This window comes from Macrotis lagotis, chromosome X (genome assembly GCF_037893015.1).
Source record: "Macrotis lagotis isolate mMagLag1 chromosome X, bilby.v1.9.chrom.fasta, whole genome shotgun sequence".
NCBI lineage: Eukaryota > Metazoa > Chordata > Mammalia > Peramelemorphia > Peramelidae > Macrotis > Macrotis lagotis.
The window spans coordinates 96972284-96997188 of record NC_133666.1 but is presented as its reverse complement, the minus strand read 5'-3'; the positions used below and the strand labels follow the sequence as shown (position 1 = coordinate 96997188).

Here is a 24905-nt window from a genome sequence, read left to right as displayed (position 1 = left end):
AAGTTTAATCTTAACTTCATTAGAATTGAGCTTAACTGCAGAAGGATTGACATAATGATGATTATTAGAATGTGAGCTCTTTGAGAGTAGGGACTGTCTTTGCATCCTCAGCACTCAGCACAATTCTTTGCTCACTTCATAAATTTTTTTCCTCATTCATTTACTCTAGAAATACTAATAGCATGTGAAAAAGGTTAAAAACATCACTTGTACAAAAATATTCATAGTAGCCCTGTTTGTGGTGGCAAAAAATTGGAAATCAAGTAAATGTCCTTCAATTGGGGAATGGCTTAGCAAACTGTAGTTATATGTAAGTCATGGAACACTATTGTTCTATTAGAAACCAGGAGGGATGGGAATTCAGGGAAGCCTGGAGGGATTTGCATGAACTGATGCTGAGTAAGATGAGCAGAACCAGAAGAACATTGTATACCCTAACAGCAACATGGGGGTGATGATCAACCTTGATGGACTTGCTCATTCCATCAGTGCAACAGTCAGGGACAATTTGGGGTGCTCTACAATGGAGAATGTCATATGTGTCCAGAGAGGGAACTGTGGAGTTTGAACAAAGACCAGGGACTATTCCCTTTAATTTAGATAAAAAAAAAAAAAACTGATATCTTATTGTCTGATCTTGTTGTCTCTTATACTTTATGTTTTTTCCTTAAGAATATGATTTCTCTCTCATCACATTCCATTTGGATCAATGTATACCATGAAAACAATGTAAATACTGACAGGTTGCCTTCTGTGGGGGGTGGAGCGAGGGAGGTAGGACTGGGGAAAAGGTTGTAAAACTCAAAATAAATAAAATCTTAAAAAAAAGAAATACTAATATCATGGAAAATACCTGACAGGGTAATTGGGAGGGAAAAAAATCACTCAAGACTCATGTCATCCAGGTTTAATGTAATTCTTTGTAGTAATTCCTCTTTATCTTCTTTATTCCTTAGTTCCTATGATCTGAGCCATTAGCAGGGTGGGAACACCCTGAGTTTTGCCTTAGGGTCCTAAAATTCAGAGGTTGCTAATAGCATTTTCACTCCTTTAGCTATATAGAAATAACTTAGCCTAGCACCTAGTTAAATTAAAATGGAAGCTGCCAAATGACTTCTTCCTTACCCACCCATCCCTGGAAGAGCTATACTCCAATTGAGCTCTTCCTTAGACCCTGAACGGAAACCTTCAAAACAAAAGTCTCAAGAACCACTAACCCAGAGTTCTGTCTCCATACCATAGGGTGGCATCCCAGGATTTATACCTCACTTGCATATCAATGGAACTCATCTTTAAATGTTTATTACATTTTGTTATACTTGTCTAAAGCTCCACAAGCTGTAGTTCATATCTGGTTGCCATTTTATAACTTCTTTTTCCTTTTGAGCTTGCCTTTGATCATAGAATTACCAAATCCACTTCTTAATCTCCAAGGCTATGAATTGCAGAAAAGAAACTATTTTGAGAGGGGGAGTTCCCTCACTTGAGAATACCCCTTAGAAAAGAAATCACAGGCTCATCCCTTATTCCTTTCCCGTTTTTTTTTTTTGCCTAATTTCACTTGGATAAAGAAATTGGGAATAGATGGAAAGAGAATGAATAGATGGGTGGGGTGGTAGGGTTTTTTCAATGCAAAAAAAAAACCCTTAAGTTTTTATTTTTTTTATTTTTTAAGTTTTTGCAAGGTGAATGGGATTAAGTGGTTTGCCCAAGCCCACAGAGCTAGGTAATTATTAAGTGTCTGAGGTAAGATTTGAACTCAGGTACTCCTGACTCTAGGGCCTGTACTCTATCCACTGCACCATCTAGCCGCGCCCCCCCTTAAATTTTTCAAGGTTATTTTTCCATATGTGAGTATAAATAAGACCCTTTTAGTATGAGATGATAATTTAAGAGAACATTGTGTACAGTAACAGTAATCATTTTAAGAACAACTTTGAGTGTCATTTTGACTATTATACTCATAATAACTTCAAAAAACATATGATGGAAAACACTATCTACAGCCAGATAAAGTACTAAAAAACAGAAGATATGTAGAATGGCTGTGTGTGTTTGTGTGTGTGTATGTGTGTGTGTGTGTGTGTGTGTGTATACATTTGTGGCTAATGATGGCCATCTCTAAGGTGGGGTATAGAGGAGGAAGAAAAAAAAGGGGGAGGAAGAAAGTTACATGAAACCTTTCTTATATATTTAAAAAGAATAGCAAGTTATATATAACAAATTTGCAGTTTCATGTGCAGTTATCTTTTTTCTATTCTACAATGTTATGGAAATGCTTATTTATTTTTTTTAAGTTAAGAAAATTAAAAAAAGAGAGAGATGAGCATCCCATACCAACAGTCTCCAACCACACTTAAACCCTTATAGAAAGAAGTGATTTACAATGTGTAAAACAGAGACTATATGCAAACCACTGTGCTGAACACTAGGTCATACAAAGTGAAAGAACAGTCCTTGCTGTCACATTACATTGAGGGAGATAACCCATATGGAAGATTTCAGCTGCAAGTCTGACAGAAAGGTCCCCATGATCCTTAGAGTACAGAAGCAAAGCAGATGGTAAGGCCTTTTCATAATAGTGTAGCTGGGCCTGCTTCTATGAGATGGGGCCTGGATAGTAAACTACTTAATCAGCATAAACCTCAGAGCAAACTGCCCTCAGAAATGATCCCCATGGGAGTACTCAGTTCCTACCCATTGCTCAGGACCATCTGAGTTGTGTGAGCCAGCTAACAACCCTGCTCATCTAGCAACTGTACTCCTCCCACAACAACACATAGGAGAAGGGAAGCATTTCCCCAGGAAAAGAAAAGAAACAGAGAAAAGAGGAAACTGCTGCTTAGGGAGTTGTGATAGAAAAGAAAAATAAAGGAAAATATGGCCAAGAGAGTAACCAAGTAAGCAGGAAAGGCCTAGAGAAGAGGGTAGAATCAACAGGAAAATTTATCTTAGGTAACCTATATAATTGAAGTTAAAGAAAGCAGACATGGGGCCAGCTAGGTGGCGTAGTGGATAAAGCACTGGCCCTGGAGTCAGAAGTACCTGGGTTCAAATCCAGTCTCAGACACTTATAATTACCTAGCTGTGTGGCCTTGGGCAAGCCACTAAACCCTGTTTGCCTTGCAAAAAAACCTAAAACAGAAAAAAAAAAGCAGACATGCTCCCGTGCTCTACCATGGTCTTTATTTTTCTCCTTCTAATACATACTATGATATGAGTGAAGTATATTTGTACAGCAGTCTTCCTATTTATTCAAAAATTATCATGGTTTGAGGTTAAAGCATGAATCCAGGAATTGGGGTAGAGTTATCTTTCATACTGAATAAAGCACTGTGAAAAGCCTCTAGTGAAGAATATGGCTTGGAGGGACCACCTATCAAAAGTGCAATGGTTGGAGATAGGGTCTGTGTCTACCCTGCTTTCATGATCTCATCTCTCAGGGCTGTAGGAAAATGTGGAAACCCATGGGTAGGACTTTCCTTTCTGAAGAGTCTAGGCTTCTAGTTTCAGTCCTATCACTTGCTTCCTTTATAACCTTAAGCAAGACACTTGACTTTCCTCTCTCTTGTTTATTTCATCTGTGAAAAATGGGAATCATATTTCCTTGATATGGCACTAAAAGGAGAAAAAAAAAGGGAAAATAAAAATAAAGTTAATGAGATGATGTCCCTTGGAGTCCATTGAAAGAAAAACAGAATAAAATCCTTATATACATGCATATATATACATACATATATATATATATATATATATAAATGAACATAAAAGCTTATATATCTAGATAAAAGCTAGTATACATATACATATATGTATAAATATGTATACATATATACTGACAAGATTATTTATAAAGCACTTTGACTAATACTCTGACATAAGTATTATATATATTTTCTCCCAATTTTATAGATTAAAAAAAACTGAAGCTCCAAGTAAAGTGAATGGCTCCTGGTCACATAATAAGAATATAATATGATACTCCAACCCAAGTTTTTTTTGACTCCAAGTCAAGTCATATATAGGTCATCTTACCTCCCTGGGTCTCGATTTCCTCACTGCAAGATGGGGGGAAGGAGGGCTGGACTAAGTAGCCTCTCAGATTCTTTCCAGGTTTAAATATATAACTCTATGGTTTATTATCATACTATCGCTCATGAGAAGTTGTAGGAACATCATCTGTATCACACATCTGTACAGCCTACTTTTGCCTTAAAAGATATTAAATCATGGGGTGGTTAGGTGGCACAGTGAATAGAGCAACAGCCCTGGAGTCAGGAGTACCTGAGTTCAAATTCGATCTCAGACACTTAATAATTACCTAGCTGTGTGGCCTTGGGCAAGGCACTTAATCCCATTGTCTTGCAAAAAAAACCAAACCTAAAAAAAGATATTAAATCATCCTCAAGACTTAATTTGCTCTGGGCAAGAACACTTAAGCTCTCTCAGTCTCAGTTTTCTCATCTATAAAATGAGGTTGGATTTGATGACCTATAAGATATCTTCTAAGGGCAGTTAGATGCAGTGTACAGAGTGCTGGACATCCTCTTGATTCAAATCTAGCCTCAGATTGTTATGAGCAAGTCACTTAACCCTGTTTACCTGTTTCTTCATCTATAAAATGTGCTGTGGATGGGAAATGACAAATCACTCCAGTATCTTTGCCAAGAAACCCTCAAATTCAGGCACAAAGTCAGACACAACTGAACCACAGCAACAAGATCTTTTCTAGTTCTAAATGTATGATCCCTTGAGTAATGCTTGTACCATTGCTTTAGCTTTCTGGTGGCCTAACTACACAAACTTGAGTGGGACGAAGATATCTCAGGCTTGACATATACCAGTGCACCAACATAGCCAACACCAAGGCGAATCAATACTATTTCCTTGTTGAATATTCTTTCTGTACCAAGACTGAGTAAACTTCTGTTAGCTGTTTTTTCCAATCCTGAACCTGAACCATCAGACCAGTTTAAATTATTTCTGACTCAACAGTGGTCCTTGAGTTCCTATTATTCAGGACTCAGAGGGCAATATGCATAAAATAATGTTGATCTGAATTTCTGGTGTGTATGGATTAAAAAACTCCCAGGCATTGTAGTACTATTCCACTTGACTTCTTCACCTTTGCTCTTCTCTCATGATAGAGAGAGAAAGAGAACAAAAGTAGAAATGCTCCAGTCCTAGAGTGACTCAAGCTGACCTGATAGGTGTGATTCTACTAATCAAAATAGTTAAGTCTCAAAAGCTTTAGGACATAACTTAATGTAGTCCCATGGCTGATTCAAAAATGCTGTTTTTAGGTCCACAGTCTACATCAAGGAATAGGTTCACTGGAATTCATAAATACAATGATGATAAATACAACCCCTTAGGAATGGAATTAGGGTCTGGGTTGTCTCCTTTCCTTATTCCCTTATTTCCTGTTCTCATTAATAGGGCTTCTCACCCAAAGGAAATCTGATCAGCTCATCTTTGGGTGGGGTTTCCCAAAGCTAAGCATTTAAAGGGAAATCATTGTTTAGAAGTTCTTTTGAGTTTTAATGACCAACCAATTGAGAAATCCTCCAAGAACAAAGTGAAATTTAAAAAACATACACAAACATACCACTATCACCACCCATGGGGTTAACATGAGCCAAAAACAATTAAAAGGGAAAATAAGTTTGAATTCCAAAATCCAACTTAACTAGAACTGTCAGATAAACAATTTTAAAAATATAGTAAGAGAATATGGGTCATGGTAATTAGAGACCTGAGTCCTATCTGTGAATCAGTCAGTTTCTATGAAAACAATTATCAAGGTGGGTTAGTTTTTCTTCTATAAAATGTGTGACTTAAAGAACATTAGACCTACTTTGCCTTAAAATATATTAAAACAGTTGATTTGAATCCAAATAGTCCATCTGTTGAAAGTTATAATGTTGACATTTCTTTTCACCTAGATTGTGGTACAGTAAATAATGTTGTGTTTGGAGCCAAAAGATCTAGTTTCAAATTCTGGTTCTGCTAGTAACTACTTCAGAGATCTCTAACAAGTCATTTAATTTTTATGAATGTTTCCTTAATGGTAAAATGATAGAAGTTGGAATGGATGGCCTCAAAGGTCCCCTCCTACTCTAAGACTATGAACCTATGAAAATGAGCTTAGATCTGTTATTCCTGCCATCTTAACATTTTATGTCTATGGGCCCTCTGGTTATACAGGGATAGTCATCAAGTTAGTGTAGTCCCATGGCTGATTCAAAAATGCCATTTTTAGGTCCACAGTCTACCTCAAGGAATAAGTTCATTAGAATGCATAAATACAATGATGAGCCACTTAAACTCTCAAACCAAATTCTTCCATAAAAATCTCAGGAATCTGCAATTAGTTAAAAAGTTTTTATTTAACCCCTATTATGTGTCAGTTGTTGTACAGTTACATACAGCTCTTCATGACCCCATTTGGTGTTTTCTTGGCAAAGATACTAGAATGGTTTGCCATTTCCTTCTCCAGCTCATTTTACAGATGAGGAAACTAAGGCAAACAGGATTAGCTGATTTTCCCAGGGTCATGCAAAACCTGTACACATTAAAGACCAGATCTAACCTCATGGAGATGAGTTTTTCTGACTCATAGCCCCAGTGGTCTATGGACAGAGTCACCTCAATGCATATCTTTTAAGCCACAGTGCTGGGGATTCAAAGGCAAAAAACACTTCTCTAATCTCAAAGCACTCACAATCTAAGGCATTGGGGACAGGGGGGGAGGAGAGGGAGGGTAGGAAATAATATATAGATCATATGCCATATAAATAGATTGGTAAGCCTAGAGAAAAAGCAGGAAAAGTCTTCCACAGAAGATGGGATTTTATCCAGGAAACTAGGATTATGAAATAAGGGGTGAGACCATACTGGGCATAGGTAGCAGCCAGGACAAATTAGAAGCTGAGTCAAAAATGAATCACAACAAGCACTTCAATGTGAGCAATTTATAAAGAGTGTAAAAGAGAATAAAAGGGAAGATTGGTGGGTGAAAGGATTTAAAGTGCTAAACATGTAATTTTATATTTCATTCATGGGGTAATGGGAAGCTACTGAAGGGGTTGAAGGAGTAAGAATATTGACATGGTTAAACTTGTACATTGTAATAAAATCACTTTGACAAATGAGTGAGGATGGATTAGATTAGGAAATGCAGTAGCTAACAGCCCCTTTTGCAAGTGTACACACACACACACACACACACAGACAGAATTTGTTTGTTTGGGAGGGCTTTTTTTTTTAAAGTCAGGCACAAGTTAATAATCTCTCTTTTTCTCTGGCTGACAGCTTCTCTAGTAAATGACTTAAATACTACTTATGATAGCAGAATACAGATAGCTATACTATCTAAAAGTGTATCTTACATGGGAAAAACTTTCCCTGCCTGACAGCTACTCTTCATAAACCTAAGGAAGCTGTAACTTCCTTAAACTTCATAAACTTCCTTAACTTCATAAACCTAAGGAAGCTGTAATTATGACTGATATCTTCATATGGCTCTTTCCCAGTCTTGTAGTTTTTCCATCTTTTCAGTTGTGTCTACCTCTTCCTGATCCCTATTTAGTGTTTTCATGGCAAAGATAGTGGACTAGTTTGACATTTCTTTCTCCAGCTCATTTTACAAACAAAGAAACTGAGGCAAACAGAGTAGAATGACTTGTCTAGAGTCATCCAGCTAGTCTGAGTCTAGATTTGAACCCAGATCTTCCTAACTTCAGGCTTGGTGTTTTATCCACTGCCTCTTCCCAGTCTTTAAATCAGAGCTATAACATAATAAATCCATGTCTATTCTCTAGAGAGATCCATGAGCCTACGTAGGTCTATGCAGAGAAACATGTTCATCTTCTTTACTCACAATGGAAACAGTAAAAAAAGATGATATAGTATTGTATAATATTGTAATAAAATATATCAGAAAGGCTGAAAGGAGATGATTAGACTAATTCAATTGTTACTGATTACATATTTGAAAGGCAGCTCTTCAGAGAGTGAGATGGCAGAAGAATCAGGTCAGTTGATTTTCAAGGCCTGTCTTTTGACAGGTATTATGTGACATTGGGTAAATCACTTACCTCTCTGTGCCCCCAAGCAACTCTTAAGAAAAAAGAACACTTACCAGTCTCATTGGTAGAGGATGACTACCTGCTCTGAGGAAATTGTAGATTCTTACCAAAATGCCTTATTGTTATTGAGCAAGGAAGCAAATGGCTAAATAAATAGATAATGGTTAACCTTAGAGACAAGAAAACCTGGTTTTAAGACCTGCCTTAGATGGTTTCTAGCTGTGCAATCACAGACAAGTTATTTAACTTAGAGGTATCCGAGCAACTCTCTATACTAGCAGATTATTACACATGGAGAAATAGAGATTCTATAGATATGCAGGGTATCCCAAAAGTCCTAGAATAATTTTGAGCTTTACTACCTTAAAACAGCATAAAACTTTCAGAATAACTTATAAATAGCCTGGGTGCATTCTTTTTTTGTGAAACTTAGGATGTGACAGAGATACCAGCTTCTTCTTCCACAGTATTGACTCTTCCATTAATCCTCACATTTTTTCTCCTATTCTCCAGCATCAAAGACCCATAAAACACTAGGCAGCCCATAAATAATTAGCAAATAAATACTATATACAGCAATTGCCAAGAGGATAGAAAAGTAGGAAAAGCTTCACGGAGCATCTGTAACTAGAAATGGGTCTTTTAAAATTAAGATGGTGAAGACCAGGGCAGCTAGGTGGAGCAGTGGATAGAGCACCAGCCCTGGAGTCAGGAGTACCTGGGTTCAAATCTGGCCTCAGATACTTAATAATTACCTAGCTGTGTGGCCTTGGACAAGCCACTCAATCCCATTTGCCTTGCAAAAACCTTAATAAAAAAAAACCAAAACATGGTGGAAGACCAAAGAGACATGAGCAAAGGCCTTCCAGAACTGTTTTTAATACCCTGAAGGAAACACAAAAAGAGTATAAGACACAGTCCCTACTCTCAATGTGTTTGTAATATATTTAGGAGAAAGAAACCTAACAGGTAAGATGTGTTCCCTCTAGAGAATGTATAGCATGGTTTTTGTAGAAAGGTAGACTTCAAAGTGCAGGCCTCACTAGCATTGTGTGTAAGATTTACAATTCAGAGAATAGGAAAAAAAGTTGATGCCAAACTCCTTCATATCAGTCAAATGTAGGGCTCATTTCTTTTAAAAATAAATTTATTTATTTAAGGCAATAGGGTTAAGTGACTTGCCCAAGGTCAAACAGTTAGTTATTTGAGGTATAAGGTTTATTTCAAACCCAACTATGCTATCCTTTGTCTCTAACAATCTCCCATTCTGTGGATTAAAAACCAGAATCCTACAATATGTTGCTTATAAGAAACTCATTTGAAGAAGAGAGATACATATAGAGTGAAAGTAAAAGGTTGGAGCAAAATATATTTTGCTTCAGCTGAAGTGAAAAAAGCAGGGGTAGCAATCTTTATCTCAGACTGCAAAAATAGATAGCATTAAAAGAGATAAGGAAGGAAACTTTATTCTCCTAAAAGGTACCATAGACAATAAGTTATTTCAATACTGAATATATATGCATCCAATGGGATAGCATCCAAATTCTTAGAGGAGAAGCTGAAAGGACTACAGGAAGACAGACAGCAAAACTCTACTAGTGGGAGACCTCAACCTCCCACTCTCAGATCTAGGTAAATCCAATCATAAAATAAACAGGAAAAGAAGTTAAGGAGGTAAATAGATTGTTAGAAAAACTAGATATAGTAGACTTATGGAAGAAATTGAATGGGGATAGAAAGGAATATACCTTTTTCTCTGCAGTACATGGCACTTATACAAAAATTGACCATGCACTAGGACATAAAAACCTAATGATCAACTGCAGAAAGGCAGAAATAGTGAATACATTTCTCAGATCACAATGCAATAAAAGTCATATGCAATATTGGGCCAAGGAGATATCGACCCAGAACCAATTGGAAATTGAATAACCTCATTTTAAAGAATGAGTAGATCAAAAAACAAATTATAGAAAAAAATTAATCATTTTATCCTAGATAATGACAATAATGAAGCAACATACCAGAACCTATGGGATTCACTCAAAGAGGCTGTCAGGGGATATATTATATCTTTAAATACATGAATAAATTAGAGAAAGAGGAAATCAATGAATTAAATATGCAACTAATTAGAGAAAGAACAAATTAAAAATCCCCAATTAAATACCAAATTAGAAATTCTAAAAATTAAAGGAGAAATTAATAACAAAAGAAAAAAATTATTGAATTAATAAACAAAACCAAAAGTTGGTTTTATGAAAAAACCAATAAAATTGATAAACCTCTAGTTAATTTGATTAAAATAAAGAAAGAAGAAAACCAAATTGTTAGTATCATAAACAAAAAAGGTGAACTCACCACCAATGAGGAGGAAATTAGAGTAATAATTCAAAATTATTTTGCCCAACTCTATGCCAATAAATTTGACAATCTAAGTGAAATGGATGAATATTTACAAAAATATAAGTTGCCCAGGTTAAATGAAGAGGAGATTAAATGCCTAAACAACCCTATCTCAGAAAAAGAAATTCAACAAGCCATCATTGAACTCCCTAAGAAAAAATATCCAGGGCCTGAGGATTCACAAGTGAATTCTACCGAACATTTAAGGTACAATTGCTTTCAATTCTATATAAACTCTTTGGAAAAATAGGGGAAGATGAAACTCTGCCTACCTCTTTCTATGAAACCAATATGGTGCTGATACCTAAACCAGGAAGAGTTAAAACAGAAAAAGAAAATTATAGATCTATTTCCCTGATGAATATAGATGCAAAAATCTTAAATAAAATCTTAGCGAAATGATTACAACAAATTATCACTGGGATAATACATTATGATCAAGTGGGATTTATCCCAGGAATACAGGGTTGGTTCAATATTAGGAAAACCATTACTATAATCAATTATATCAACAACAAACCTATTAGAAATTATATGACCAGGGGCAGCTAGGTGGCATAGTGGATAAAGCACCGGCCCTGGAGTCAGGAGTACCTGGGTTCAAATCCAGTCTCAGACGCTTAATAATTACCTAGCAAGCCACTTAACCCCATTTGCCTTGCAAAAACCTCAAAAAAAATTATATGATCATATCAATGGATGCTGAAAAAGCTTTTGACAAAATAGAGCACCCATCCTACTAAAAACACTGGAGTGTAGGAATAAATGGACTGTTTCTCAGAATAATTAGCAGTATCTATCTGAAACCATCAATAAGCATTATATTCAATGGGGAGAGGCTAGAGGCATTCCCAATAAGATCAGGGGTGAAACAAGCATGTCCATTATCACCACTACTATTCAATACTGCATTAGAAATGTTAGCCTCAGCAACAGAGAAGAAAAAGAAATTGAAGGAATTAGAATTGGGAAGGAAGAGACAAAACTGTCACTCTTTGCAGATGACATGATGGTATACCTAGAGAATCCCAAGAATTCCTCCAAAAAGCTACTGGGAAACAGCAATTTTAGCAAAGTTGCAGGATATAAAATAAACCCTTACAAATCCACATCTTTTCTATATATGACTAGCAAGATACAGCAGGAAGACCTAGAAAGAGAAATCCCATTCAAAGTAACCTCAGACAATATAAAATGCCTGGGAGTCTATTTGCCAAGGCAGACTCAGAAACCTTTTTGAAAACAATTATGAAATGCTTCTCACACAAATTAAATGAGATTTAAATAACTGGGCAAATAACTGCTCATGGATAGGTCAAGCTAATATAATAAAAAATGACAATTCTACCAAAACTAAACTACCCGTTTAGTGCCCTACCAATCAAAATTCCAAAAACTTACTTTAATAAGTTAGAAAAAGTTGTAAGTAAATTCATATGGAGAAATAAAAAGTCAAGAATTTCAAGGGATTTAATGAAAAAAAGTGCAAAAGAAGGGGGCTTAGCCCTACCCCATCTAAAATTATATTATAAAGCATCAGTCATCAAAACTATCTGGTATTGGCTAAGAAATAGAGTGGTGGATCAGTGGAATAGACTAGGTGCGATAGCAGGAAATGATTATAGTATCTGCTGTTTGATAAACCCAAAGAGTCCAGCTATTGGGATAAAAACTCTTTCTTTGATAAAACTGCTGGGAAAATTGGAAGTTAATAGGAAAGAAACTTAGATTAGACTAACACCTCACACCCTACACCAAGATAAGATCCAAATGAATACAGGATTTAGACATAAAAAACAATACTATAAGCAAATTAGAAGATCAAGGACTAGTTTACCTGTCAGATCTATGGAAAAGGGGGCAGTTTATAACTAAGAAAGAGATGGAGAACATCGCTAAAAGCAAACTAGATGATATTGATTACATTAAATTAAAAGGCCTTTGCACAGATAAAACCACTGTAACCAAGATCAAAAGAAAGGTAGTAAACTGGGAAACAATCTTTACAACTACTGATTCTGACAAAGGACTCATTTCTAAAATATACAGAGAACTGAGTCATAATTTTTGAAAAAATAAAGCTATTCCCCAGTTGACAAATAGTCAAAGGATATGCAAAGGCAATTTACAGATGAGGAGATCAAAGCAATCCATAGCCATATGAAAAATTGCTCTAAATCATTAATTATTAGAGAAATGCAAATTAAAGCTTCTCTGAGGTACCACCTCACACCTCTCAGACTGGCCAATATGACCAGAAAGGATAACGATCATTGTTGGAAGGGTTGTGGGAAAACTGGGACACTATTACACTGTTGGTAAAACTGTGAACACATCCAGCCTTTCTGGAGAGAAATTTGGTTGCCCCAAAGGGCAACAAAAATGAGCATACCCTTTGATCCAGCAATACCACTACTGGGTCTATACCCTGAAGAAATGATGAAAAAGGGTAAAAACATTACTTGTACAAAAATATTCATAGCAGCCCTGTTTGTGTTGGCAAAGAATTGGAAATCAAGTAAATGTCCTTCAATCGGGGAATGGCTTAGCAAACTGTGGTATATGTATGTCATGGGATGCTATTGTTCTATTAGAAACCAGGAGGGATGGGAATTCAGGGAAGCCTGGAGGGATTTGCATGAACTGATGCTGAGTGAGATGAGCAGAACCAGAAAAACGCTGTACACCCTAGCAGCAACATGTGGGTGATGATCAACCTTGATGGACTTGCTCATTCCATCAGTGCAACAATCAGAGACAATTTTGGGCTGTTTGTGATGGAGAAATACCATCTGCATCCAGAGTGGAGTTTGAACAAAGTTCAAGGACTATTCCCTTTAATTTAGGAAAAAAAACTTGATATCTTATTGTCTGATCTTGCTATCTCTTATACTTTATGTTTCTTCCTTAAGGATATGATTTCTCTCTCATCACACTCAGTTTGGATCAGTATACAACATGGAAACAATGTAAAGACTGACAAATTGCTTTCTGTGGGGGTGGGGGAAGGGAAGTAAGATTGGGGGAAAAATTGTAAAACTCAAAATAAATAAAATATTTAATTAAAAAATAACAATCTCCCCCTCTGCCATCTTTCCACTGGGCCAGCTAACAACCTCTCTACTTCTGAAGAAGAAATAGGTTCCTCAGGATAATTATAACTTTTTGGCTTCCAAGAGAGTGATCACAGCAATTGCTCAGAGTCTACTGAGAAAATTTTACCCCCAGTCATAACTATTCTCCTGTCCCCCAACTCATCTCATGGCTATTGTAGGTCCTTTTCAGAATATGGCCTCTTGCATCTGGGACAGTGACCCATAAGAAGAGACTGACTGCCTTTTTCATTATGGGTAGAAGGGAATAGCATGGATAGCTTGTGATTTTATCATAGATCTCATTATATTATCTTTCCTCAAAAACTTACCTTCTTCCATTTACATATCATTTGTGCATTAATGTACAGAACAACTATTTCATCTTTCTTTGATTCCCAACTCTCCCTTGATCATTTAACAATTCTTACTACTTTTAATCTCAACAAAATTTTTCCAATTCATCATCTACCTGGCTACCAAAATGTTTTCATACATCAGAGTTCAACAAACATTAAGTATTTACACTGTGCCAGCCATTGAGCTAAATAATATAGGTAACAGAGAAAAGTAAATAGTCCTTGCCCTCAAGGAGTTTACATTCTAATGATCTAACCTTACTAGCCTCCTACTTTATAAACTTCAATAGTTTCCTGTTGGCTCTAAGATCAAATACTATTTTATCTTTATCTCATCCTTTTACTAGTTCTATTTTGTGAAAGCTTTATTATTTATATATAATATATTTTATTACAGTAGTTGTGATTCAGTCATATTTCCCTAATTTCCTCCTTCAATAATTTCATTTGTGTCTGACTCTTCATGATTCTATTTGGGATTTTCTTGGCAAAGATACTGGAGTGATTTGCCATTTCCTTCTCCAGTTCATTTACAGATGCAGAAACTGAGGTAAACAGGGTAATTTGCCCAGGGTCACTTATGTCTGAGGCTGGATTTGAATTCCAGAAGATATATCTTCCTAACTATAAGATCGATTTTCTATTGTTTGAGCCACCTACCTGATTCAATTAGGGTACTATTTTAGGTCTAAAACAGGGTATTATTTTATTTCAAAGTAACAATTGATTTTGAACCCTGTCATTCAAATTATCTTTGTCTCTTTCTTTGAAATGACATGCCTGATTTTTTGGGGGTGGGTCAACTTCAAGGAGGTGAAATGTTATAAATCTACAATGAAGCCTCTTGCTTTTTAACAGGTTCTGACTATAAATAGGGACAGAACTGAGGAAATGAGGCAGTGTTCTGCTCTGGAATGTTGACATCAACTGCTGTCCCACACAGGCTACCTCTGAGCTGTCAGGCCTTCCATTGTTAAGTGTTACATCCTGCCTCCTTTGTTAAAACAATGCACATTTATTTGGTTTCCAGGATAAATGAACTTAAATCCTGCTACCTGCTAACATACAGTCCAAAACCCTCTCCATCTTCAATTACTGTGTTTTCCTTTTCCCCTTTTGAATTCGCATTTGAGAGAAGAGATAAGTTAGTGTCACTTCATTTTTATTATGTTGTCCTGTCATTTTATTGTAGAGGTCCCAACAACCATCAAAAAACACCATTCATGGTTAAAATCAACAGCAAATGAAAGGAAACAAAGCAGTAAAGAGTTTAAATGAAAGCACATCAAAGTTAGAGAAATGCTGATAAAGATTTTTCTCCAGAAATAAGAGCTGTGTATGTGAATAGTAAGATAAATGAAAAACAATAGGAAAGTAACTGTTGGTTGATTGTATCCACTATTAAAAGATCTTTACAAAATGGCACCCCAAAGAGCAATAAAAATGTTCATTTCTTTTGTTCCAGCAATTCCAATTCTAGACCTATATCCATAAGAAATACTAAATAATAGGAAAAGTCCCGCATGTTCCAAAATATTCATAGCAGCTCTTTGTGTAGTGGCAAAGAACTGGAAATTGAGGGGATGCCCATCAGTTGGGGAATGTCTAAACAAGTTATGGTATAAATACTATGGAATATTATTGTCTACAAGAAACCACAAATGGTCGGACTCTAGAGAAGCAAGGAAAGACTTACAGATCTGATACTGAGGAAAGAGAGCAGAACCAAGAGAACAAGGTACATATTAACAACAACATTATGAGATGATCAACCTGGAAGCAGCTCCTCTCAGCAATTCAGAGAATTAGGACAATTGTATTAGACCTGCTATGTACAATGTTATCCCCATCCAGAGGAAGAAATACAAAACCAAACAAAACCCTCCCTCAGAATCTGATGAACACTTTTTAAAAATTATCTCTTATGCATCTCTTTCCCTTAATCTTAATTCTTCATACTGAAAATGACTAAGCTGTTAATATGTTTATCAAAAATATATATTCATAATGTTAACCTGACTGTTGCTGAGAGTAGGAGGGTAGGAAGGGAAGGTGAAAGGAAATTTTGTAACTTAAAAATATACATGTGCATATGGAAGAAAAAAATAAATAAAATTTTTTTAAAAGGCACCAACTAGAGTTTCATAACACAGGTATCTTTAATACAATAGAAACATATCAGTTTTTCACCCAGTGGAGAAATACAAATCTATTACATTCCTCTCCTACAATTCCTTTGAGACCTGAAGAGAAAAACATGTATGTGAGATTATTCCCTTTCAAAAAAGAGTGTTGTTCTAGTAATTTCTTTTTTTTTAAGGTTTTTGCTAGGCATGGGGGTTAAGTGGCTTGCCCAAGGCTACACTGCTAGGTAATTATTAAGTGTCTGAGGCTGAATTTGAACTCAGGTACTCCTGACTCCAGGGCTGGTGCTCTATCCACTGAGCCACCTGGCCACCCCTATTCTAGTAATTTCAAAGTTTTTTTTTTGAAATGCAAAAATTGATCAATCACAAACTATTTATACAATACTTGCTATGTTAAATAGATTTTTTTTAAAAAAGAAACTGGGGAAACAAGGTGGGATTAAGGAAGGAATGAAGACCACTGTTTGGAGTTGATGAGGTATTGATGATGGTCAGTGGGGGAAGTAAAACTTCTCAACTGTTTAATGTTTATCTCTGTAATCTTTACCAAGAAAGATGATCTTTGGATTGAAAAGGATAGGACAAAAACTACCAGGAAGTTGAAATCCAAGAAAAGTAAGAAGATAATAGAGATGCCCTTGATGAATTATTAAGTATATATCGCAACATACTAACAGAACTATAGGATGTGTTTACAGAAACACTATCAGTAATCTTTGAAAGAATATAAAGGGGACAGTTAGGTGTCATAGTGGATAGAGCTCAGACCCTAGAGTCAGGAGGACCTGAATTCAAATCGTACCTCAGATACTTAATAATTACCTAGCTGTGTGACCGAGGGCAAGTCACCTAAAACCATTGCCTTGCAAAGAAAGAAAGAAAGAAAGAAAGAAAGAAAGAAAGAAAGAAAGAAAGAAAGAAAGAAAGAAAGAAAGAAAGAAAGAATATAGAGGTATAGGAGAGGCAAATGGACTAGAAAAAGGCCAATGCTCTAATAAAAAGGGAAGAGAGTTAAGTTTGCCAGCTAAAAGATGGTCAAGTTAGGCTTAGATATCAAGCATAATTATGGAATATGTTATTAAAAGGAATAGTCAGTGAACATCCTAAAGAGCTAGTCCATCTTGATCAAGTACTGATCATACCAGACTAGCTTCATTTTCTTTTTTGACAGGATAGCTAAATTGGTGGATAATGGGAATGCTATACATGTAATTTATTAAATTTCATCAAAGCATTTGACACTGTTTCCCATGTTGTTATCCATTGGGCAAGATGAAGCAGTGAAATGGATTCCTGAAAGGCTGACTGACCAGACCCAAACAAAACAGTACTCATTAATGGAACAATGTTAACATGGATAGAGGTATCTGTAGGTATTTATTTACCTGTGGGTATTTAAGTTTGACTCCATTTGACATTTGTTGAGTGCCTACAGGCTAACTTATCTTTATTCATAACCTATGACTTGACTCAGTCCAGCTGTAGCCAAGTTCTCAGGCAAACGTTGAAGGAGGGAGACCAAGATGGCAAGTTCTCCATTTATTTAACCCCAAGCAAGTGCTTAAATAGCCCTCCTAGTCCCTGGTTCACTCCCATCCAGGAGGCACTCTCCAATTAGCAAGTCAAAAATGCTCTGGTGCTCATGGACACCAGGTGACAGAAGTTTACTTCCTCAGGTTACTACTCACACACAACAGTCTCTTACAGACATTTGTGATTGAGTGGGAGTTTCAGAGAGGCTGTTTTAACTCCCTAGAAAGAAAAATTTCCCAATTCTCAGGGTGATGGTTCCAACCATAGAATAGGCTGTCTCAGGATATAGTCTCCAACATTTGAGGTTTTAAAAAAGAAAGTATAGTTGGTCTTGAAGGATGGTTGACCTCTTGTTGGTGATGTGAAAAATCAGCCAACTGTGGGATTGAATCAAAAAACCCAGTTATATTTTTCATTTTTGAAATTCAGAGATTCACTGAACACTATGTAAGTTGCTGGGGAGAATTGAAAAAGTATCATTATCTCTGACAGTTTTATAATCTTATTAAATAATATTTTAAGCAAAAGGAGGAAGGAAGAAAAGAACTATGGTCATATGAAAACAAATATTTTAGAGACACAAAGAAATATACTATTATCAATATTTATAGATCAAATTATTTATACATGACATCCTCTGATATCAGGATAAGTTATGATGCTTATGTGACGGTAAACAAAAATACTCCAGTCTATGATCTATTCTATTTAGTTAAATGCTATAATTATGTTATAGTCTATATACTGAATACCATAGGTCAGAGTTTGAATGGAAATTCTTACCAGAAAGATACAAAAGTATCTCAAAAGTTTTAATGCAGTTTTAAGGTTTTGGTTTTCTTTAAGTTTTTTCAAGGCAAATGGGGTTAAGTGGCTTGCTCAGGGCCACACAGCTAGGTAATTATTAAGTGTCTGAGGTCAGATTTGAACTCAGGTACTCCTGACTCCAGGGCCAGTGCTCTATCCACTGCACCACCCAGCCACCCCCAGTTTTAAGCTTTTTTTTTTTTAGGGTTTTTGCAAGGCAAATGGGGTTAAGTGGCTTGCCCAAGGCCACACAGCTAGGTAATTATTAAGTGTCTGAGATCCGGATTTGAACCCAGGTACTCCTGACTCCAGGGCCAAACCCAGGTACTCCTGACTCCAGGGCCGGTGCTTTATCCACTACACCACCTAGCCGCCCCCCAGTTTTAAGCTTTAATAACTTCAGAAGTATTAATGCTACAAACTTACAAAAGAAACATTCAAAATATCAGTTATTTGAAATTTTAAAAGATTTGTTTCATATTAAAATTCAACATAACTACCATCTTGGGTTATACAGCACCTATACAAATTTTGAACTTTGTAAAAAAGTTTTCCTCAGCTGATACTTGGTGTCTGGAAAGATTGCGTTTGTCATTCTAGACATCCAAGATAGTTTTAGGAGGTAGCAGAAATGATCAAGGTAGACTGTGAAAGTGTCATTCAGAAGCTTGCTTAAAATGTAAATTAAAATTTTGTTGTTCAAAATTCATAAAATTAAATAAGTATAAAATAAATTTAAATGATCAAACATTCAAAGGGTATTTCTGTAATTTGGTAACATATACTTCTGAAATTATTAAAGTTTAAAACTGAACTAAGACTTTTGGGATAGCCTTATAAGTTTAGGGAAGAATTTAGAGATCAGAGAAATAATTATTAAAGCTGGAGGGAACTTTGTAAGCAACATAAATAATAACTGTAGTGGACAGAGTATTTACCCTAAAAACAAAGGACCCAGATTTGAGTCCTGGCTCCTTTACTTGAGAGTTATATAATCATGCTCAAGTGATTTCACCTCAAATTCCTTCATAATAGGGATAATAATATTTAAAATTCCTTCTTTATATAGCTGATGAAATGATCAAAATGAAGACTGAATATCAAGCCAAAGTGCTTTATAAATTGGAATGATTATTCAACCAATCAGCAACTATTTGCTGATGTTACTCCTGCTCTAAGATTATGATTCTTTATAAAGCTTTTGAATTACCATGGCTGGCCTACTTGAGACATAATAGCCTCAAGCCTAATAGCGAAGATAAATCATCTCCACAGGTCATTTCTAAGACCAGGACTCTTTAATGTTAATTTTTGTTGCTGAAATATAATTTTGACATCATATTTTTTTCCTTTCTTAGCATCCATCCTTTACTTCCAGTAAGATATAAGCTCTTCTAGGACAAAGGTTTTCTCTCTTTTTTTGTCTTCATAATATCCAATACCCATTACAATCTATTACATACATTAGACAAAAAAATGAATGTGAGTTAAATCATTTTCAATAGCATTTGTTGACATCAGCAAATGGTATCTCACTGGGGGCACTGCCCTCTAGGCTCTAAAACCTTATAGTGCCTTTAAAGAAATATGGTTCAGTTGATCAATTCAGAACAGACACTCTTCTCAAGGAAACAATATTTAAGCTGACTCCTTTCATCAGTATTTTCTAGCTCGAAGACTTTTCTCTCTTTACTCAGTCTTCAGAGTCAATTGTGTGATAAGTCATTAAACCTTTCTGACCTAGTTTCTGTGACTGTCAGTCTCCACAATCATTGGCACCAGGTAATGACTTAAAGCTGATGTTCCTGAATGAAAGGTCCCTTTGCAAGCACATGTAGGACTGGGTGTTTTCAGAATTCAATTTAAGTGGATAAATTGAGGAGTCTTGAAAAGAACCATTTAATTACCTAGCCCTAATGAGGGCAAGAGAAGCTATTGTCTTTAAGTGATCAAATAGTAGACTCATCAGATAATAATGATTACTTATGTTTTCATAGTAGTTTAAGGTCAACAAATTCTTTTTTCTCACAAAAATTTTACAATGTGGAAATTAAAGGCCCATGTCCCACAGAAGATAAGGACCTTACTCAGGGTCAGACAGCTAAAGTACGACTAGGACTTCAAATTCTAGTCTTCAGAGTTGCAGACTTATTTTCTTTGCATCATATGACCTCAAGAATGTTCTATATTACCAAAATTACTTGGGACCCTCTCCATATCTGGTCTCTTGGAGTCAGTTTGAAATTAGGGTCAGAAAAGTTATACTCAAAAAAATAATTTCTTTTTCTTTGTGTAAATATAAAAAAAATGGGGGTTGCTAGGTGGCGCAGTGGATAGAGCACAGACCCTGGAGTCAGGAGTACCTGAGCTCAAATTCAGCCTCAGACACTTAATAATGACCCTAGCTGTGTGGCCTTGGGCAAAATCACTTAACCCCATTGCCTAACCCCCTCCAAAAAAAAAAAAACTAAAAGAAAAAAGAAAAAATCTAAAAAAAGTGAACAGGAAATTATGATTTATATTGATTGATTTCAACTTTTTTCATTGAATGTAATTTCTTTGTTGTTGCTGTTTAATTTATTTACAAGTAAAGATAGTTTTCAACATTGATTTTTTTTCCCTAAGGTTTTGAGTTCCACATTTTTCTGCCTCCCTCTCTTCCCTTCCCCTTCCCCCTGACAGCAAGTAATCTGGTATAGATTATTATGTACATTCATATTTAACATGTTTAGCAGCACAGTAATTTCTACCAATATTTATTAACTACTATTCACAAGGCACTCTGCTAGCTTTAGCATTATTACATCAAAAAATCAAAACAGGTACTACCTATCCTCAAGAAAAGAAGGAAGAGGAGGAGCAGAAAAAGGAGGAGGAGGAGAAATAGGATAAGAGGAAGAGGATAAGGAGGAAGAGAAAAGGAAAGCCAAGGAGGAGAAAGAGGAGGAGGAAGATGAGAAAGAGAAGGAAGGGGGAGGAAGGAGTAGGAAAGACTTTTTTTCAAAGAATTCTGAAGAAGGCAGGGCAAGATGGAATCAAGGAAATGAGCAGAGGAGTTGACCTTGATGGGGGGGAGGATCACCTCTAACAGATACTTGAGGAAAGGAGAAAATGGATGAGAGAGGGACATGAAATAAAATGACTGTAATATGAGGGAAAAGGGAGGAGAGAGAGTATTTAGTAAATAAATTCACTTAAACTTTAGACTCCAGAATTTATGATAATCAGACAGGGATTAGGTTGAAGTTTGCACTTGCATGGTCTAGAAAGGAAAAAATATTTTCTAAGCACACAAAAATGCAATGTTTATCTTTCTTAAGCTTTAACTTTTAAGTCCCCCATTTATAAATACTTGATATACTAATTATAAAGTATTTTTAATCTTCCTATTCCAGTAGTTTCTTTAAGGAATGCTACTAAATAATACTTTATTTGCCTAGTTGGAGTCATTTGACTTGAAAAATAATAAAATTAATAATAAAATGCCATTTATTTTTTAAGGTGTTAATTTTGGCTTTTTGGCCATTTCAAATTGACCTTACACAAAGTAATCTAAACTAGTTAAAATTTTAAATATTATCTTCTGAAATAGTTACAATCAATTCATAATCTCCACTTTGAGGATGAAAGCAACAATATTTTATGGACTTGGAGGTGACCTAACTGCCTAAGGAAGAAAGAATGCTAATGTTACATTTAATTTCAGATAAAGAAAGGACCTTAAAGGTCATTTCATTCAACTTTCTAATGATGTAGAAATCTCCATTAATATCCCCTAACAAATGTTCCTCATCCCTTCATTCATATATTTCCAAAAGTTGGAGAATTCACTCTCTCCCAAAGCAGATTATTTGTCTTTTCAAATCTACCCAAGTACCCTAAGGGAAAGGGAAAAGGGCATCTAGGAAGAAACAATAAGTATGTTTAATTCCCCCCCCACACACACAAAAAAGAGTCAGCCACTGAGTATTTGTTTGGTTACAGGGTATGAGTAATCAAAGGCAGCATGGTAATTCAAAAACTTTGCTACTTGACTTTGGTTGTGTTTTTATACTTTAATTTAAATATGTATTTTTCATTGTTCCTAAAATTCACATCAAACTAAATATTAAAGCCAACACTGTGGAGACCAGAATTGTAAAGCATTTCAGCTTCCTCATCCTGACCCTTTGACCCTCATTTTTGTAACCCACTGGATGTTGGAAATTTTTCTTTTACACTGACACAGGTCTGTGCCCTTTCTCAAACTTTACTTGACAGCTAATGATTAAGTAGTTTGGGTTTAAAAGGACTTTTTCTCATAGAAGCAGTTAGGATCAGCAAAGTAAGGGTTTAAATAGGATAGGAACTGACATTGAACATGAAAACAAGATTTGTAGGTAATTTAAAGGTAATCCTCTTATGGTTAATCAAGTAAGTATTATATTAAAAATTATATTAAATTATATTAAAATAACACTTGAACTACAATCTATAGAATAATGCCTTCATAATAATATTTTATATTTTACAAAGATTTTCCTTACAACAGCCCTATAAGATAGTTAATACAAGTATTATTTCTATTTAATATATGGAGAAACTGAGGCACAAAGTTGTGTGGTGTTTTTTTAATGAATTGCCCAAGGTCTCACCGCTTGATGAAGGCAAAACTAGTACTTAACCTGAAGTTTTCTGACTTTTGTCAGGTTTTTTGTGCTTCTTTCATTTTTCTGTTATTTTCCCACAATACCATGCAATAATATGTTATTAGTCCAAAACAGAAAACTTTATTATTTATAAATATATGCTTTGCCTTTCAGGATCTCAGTGGGCCAGTGTGTTGCCATATGATGATGAGAAAACCTTCAATCCATTAGAAACTTTTGATGTAGAAATGACTGTTCAGGTAAGTCTACTCTATACTTAATTTTTATCACAAATAACAGAAGCATGTTAGTTTTCCCTAGGTAAATAGTTACCCATTCCTAGGGAAAATCCATCCTCTTACATCTGGGTTGTTCTTTTGTACACAAGCAAAGGGTTGATGTGATGGATTCATTGACCAGTAGTTTAAATGACTGATTTCTGGAGGGAAGATTTTCTCAATAATTACAGAACTTGATGAAAGGACCAGATATGGAATTTCCTTCAATTTGAGTTCAGAGTTAGAAAAATACCTTTCAACCAGATTCTAAAACATGTATTTCAGAGGTAGCATGATAGAAGGCTTGGGATTTAATAGATAGAAGTTTCTTGGGATTTAAGATCTAGGTTTGAGTTATGTTCTTACATACAACTAAACAGATTATCTGACTTCTCAAAATGTTTCCTCACTAGTGAAAGTGCCTGGACTGCTTACAGCACAAGATTGTTATGAGGCATGCACTTTATAAACCAGAATTACCTCCCTCATTTGATTGCCAATGCCTTAAGAGCAGGGGCAAGCATTTGACCTTCTTTGTATAGCCAAGGCTTAGCACAGCACCTGATTAATGTATATTGACTATCTGACTATGCAAAAATAAGATATTATTATTAGCTTGTCTATAATTTAACACAATATATTTCAGCAGTTTCAGTTTACCACTGTGTAGAATAGATACCCATTTTAGTAAACTGGATATGCTTGCCTGTATTGAAAGGAGCACAAAAAAACAACTTTGATCCAAACGCATAATTTCTCCTGTTGTCTAGAATGGGCAGCCCACTCTTGCTAGCATTGCAGTGACCATAGATTAATAAAAATGGAAATTCAATTAGCAGATGAATGATCTTACATTGCTGAATCTGTAAAAAAAAAGTATCAGATATATAAAAAAGATCTTTTCAAGCTCTAAATCCTGCAAATATATGATCTAGAAACTTCTGCCCAGCTAGTTCTTGTATCACAAATAAAAAGGGAGAGGGTACTTGAAGAGGAATCACCTGATAGCATTCCATTTTACTCATTTAAAATAACTGCATATTTCTTTAAACAACAAAATTGATTCTATCGACATTTTAAACTAATTTCATTAAAAATGAACTTCAACATACTATTATTACTAATAGCTGGAATTTATATCAAGATTTAAGGTTTGAAAAACACTTTATAAATGTCCCATTTCATCTGCTCAATAACCCTGGAAAGGTAGATGCTGTCATTATTATATTACTATCATAAGTGAACATATCACTTTCCTATTCTATTAACTCTAGTACTTCTAGGATTAAACACAAAATCATCTACTTGATCACCTTTGTGGCCTACCTCTTCCCATATTTCCACTCTTATACCTTTTCCATGAGGCTTATGTACTCCCAGACATTCCATCTTTGAACTCTAGGAAGTTTTTTGGTTATCTCCTATGCCTGAAATGTTCTCCTTCATCTCTGTCTACTGGCTTCCCTCTTTCCTTTAAGTCCCCATTAAAATCTTTTCTCTATTGGAAGCTTTTTCTATCCTTCTTAATTCTAACACCTTCACTCTGTTAATCATTTCCTATTTTA

At 35.5% G+C, this 24905-nt stretch overlaps 1 protein-coding gene across 5 annotated transcripts in view; it reads left to right on the top strand.

The window, feature by feature from the left end:
• The window catches only part of PALM2AKAP2 (PALM2 and AKAP2 fusion), a 534014-nt gene that overhangs the window by 341004 nt on the left and 168105 nt on the right, over positions 1–24905 (top strand). For all 5 annotated transcript variants that reach the window (XM_074200018.1, XM_074200019.1, XM_074200022.1 and 2 more), the window contains one exon: positions 23237–23322. In XM_074200018.1, coding sequence (XP_074056119.1) covers positions 23237–23322 — 86 coding nt within the window. The remainder of the gene's footprint in view (positions 1–23236; positions 23323–24905) is intronic.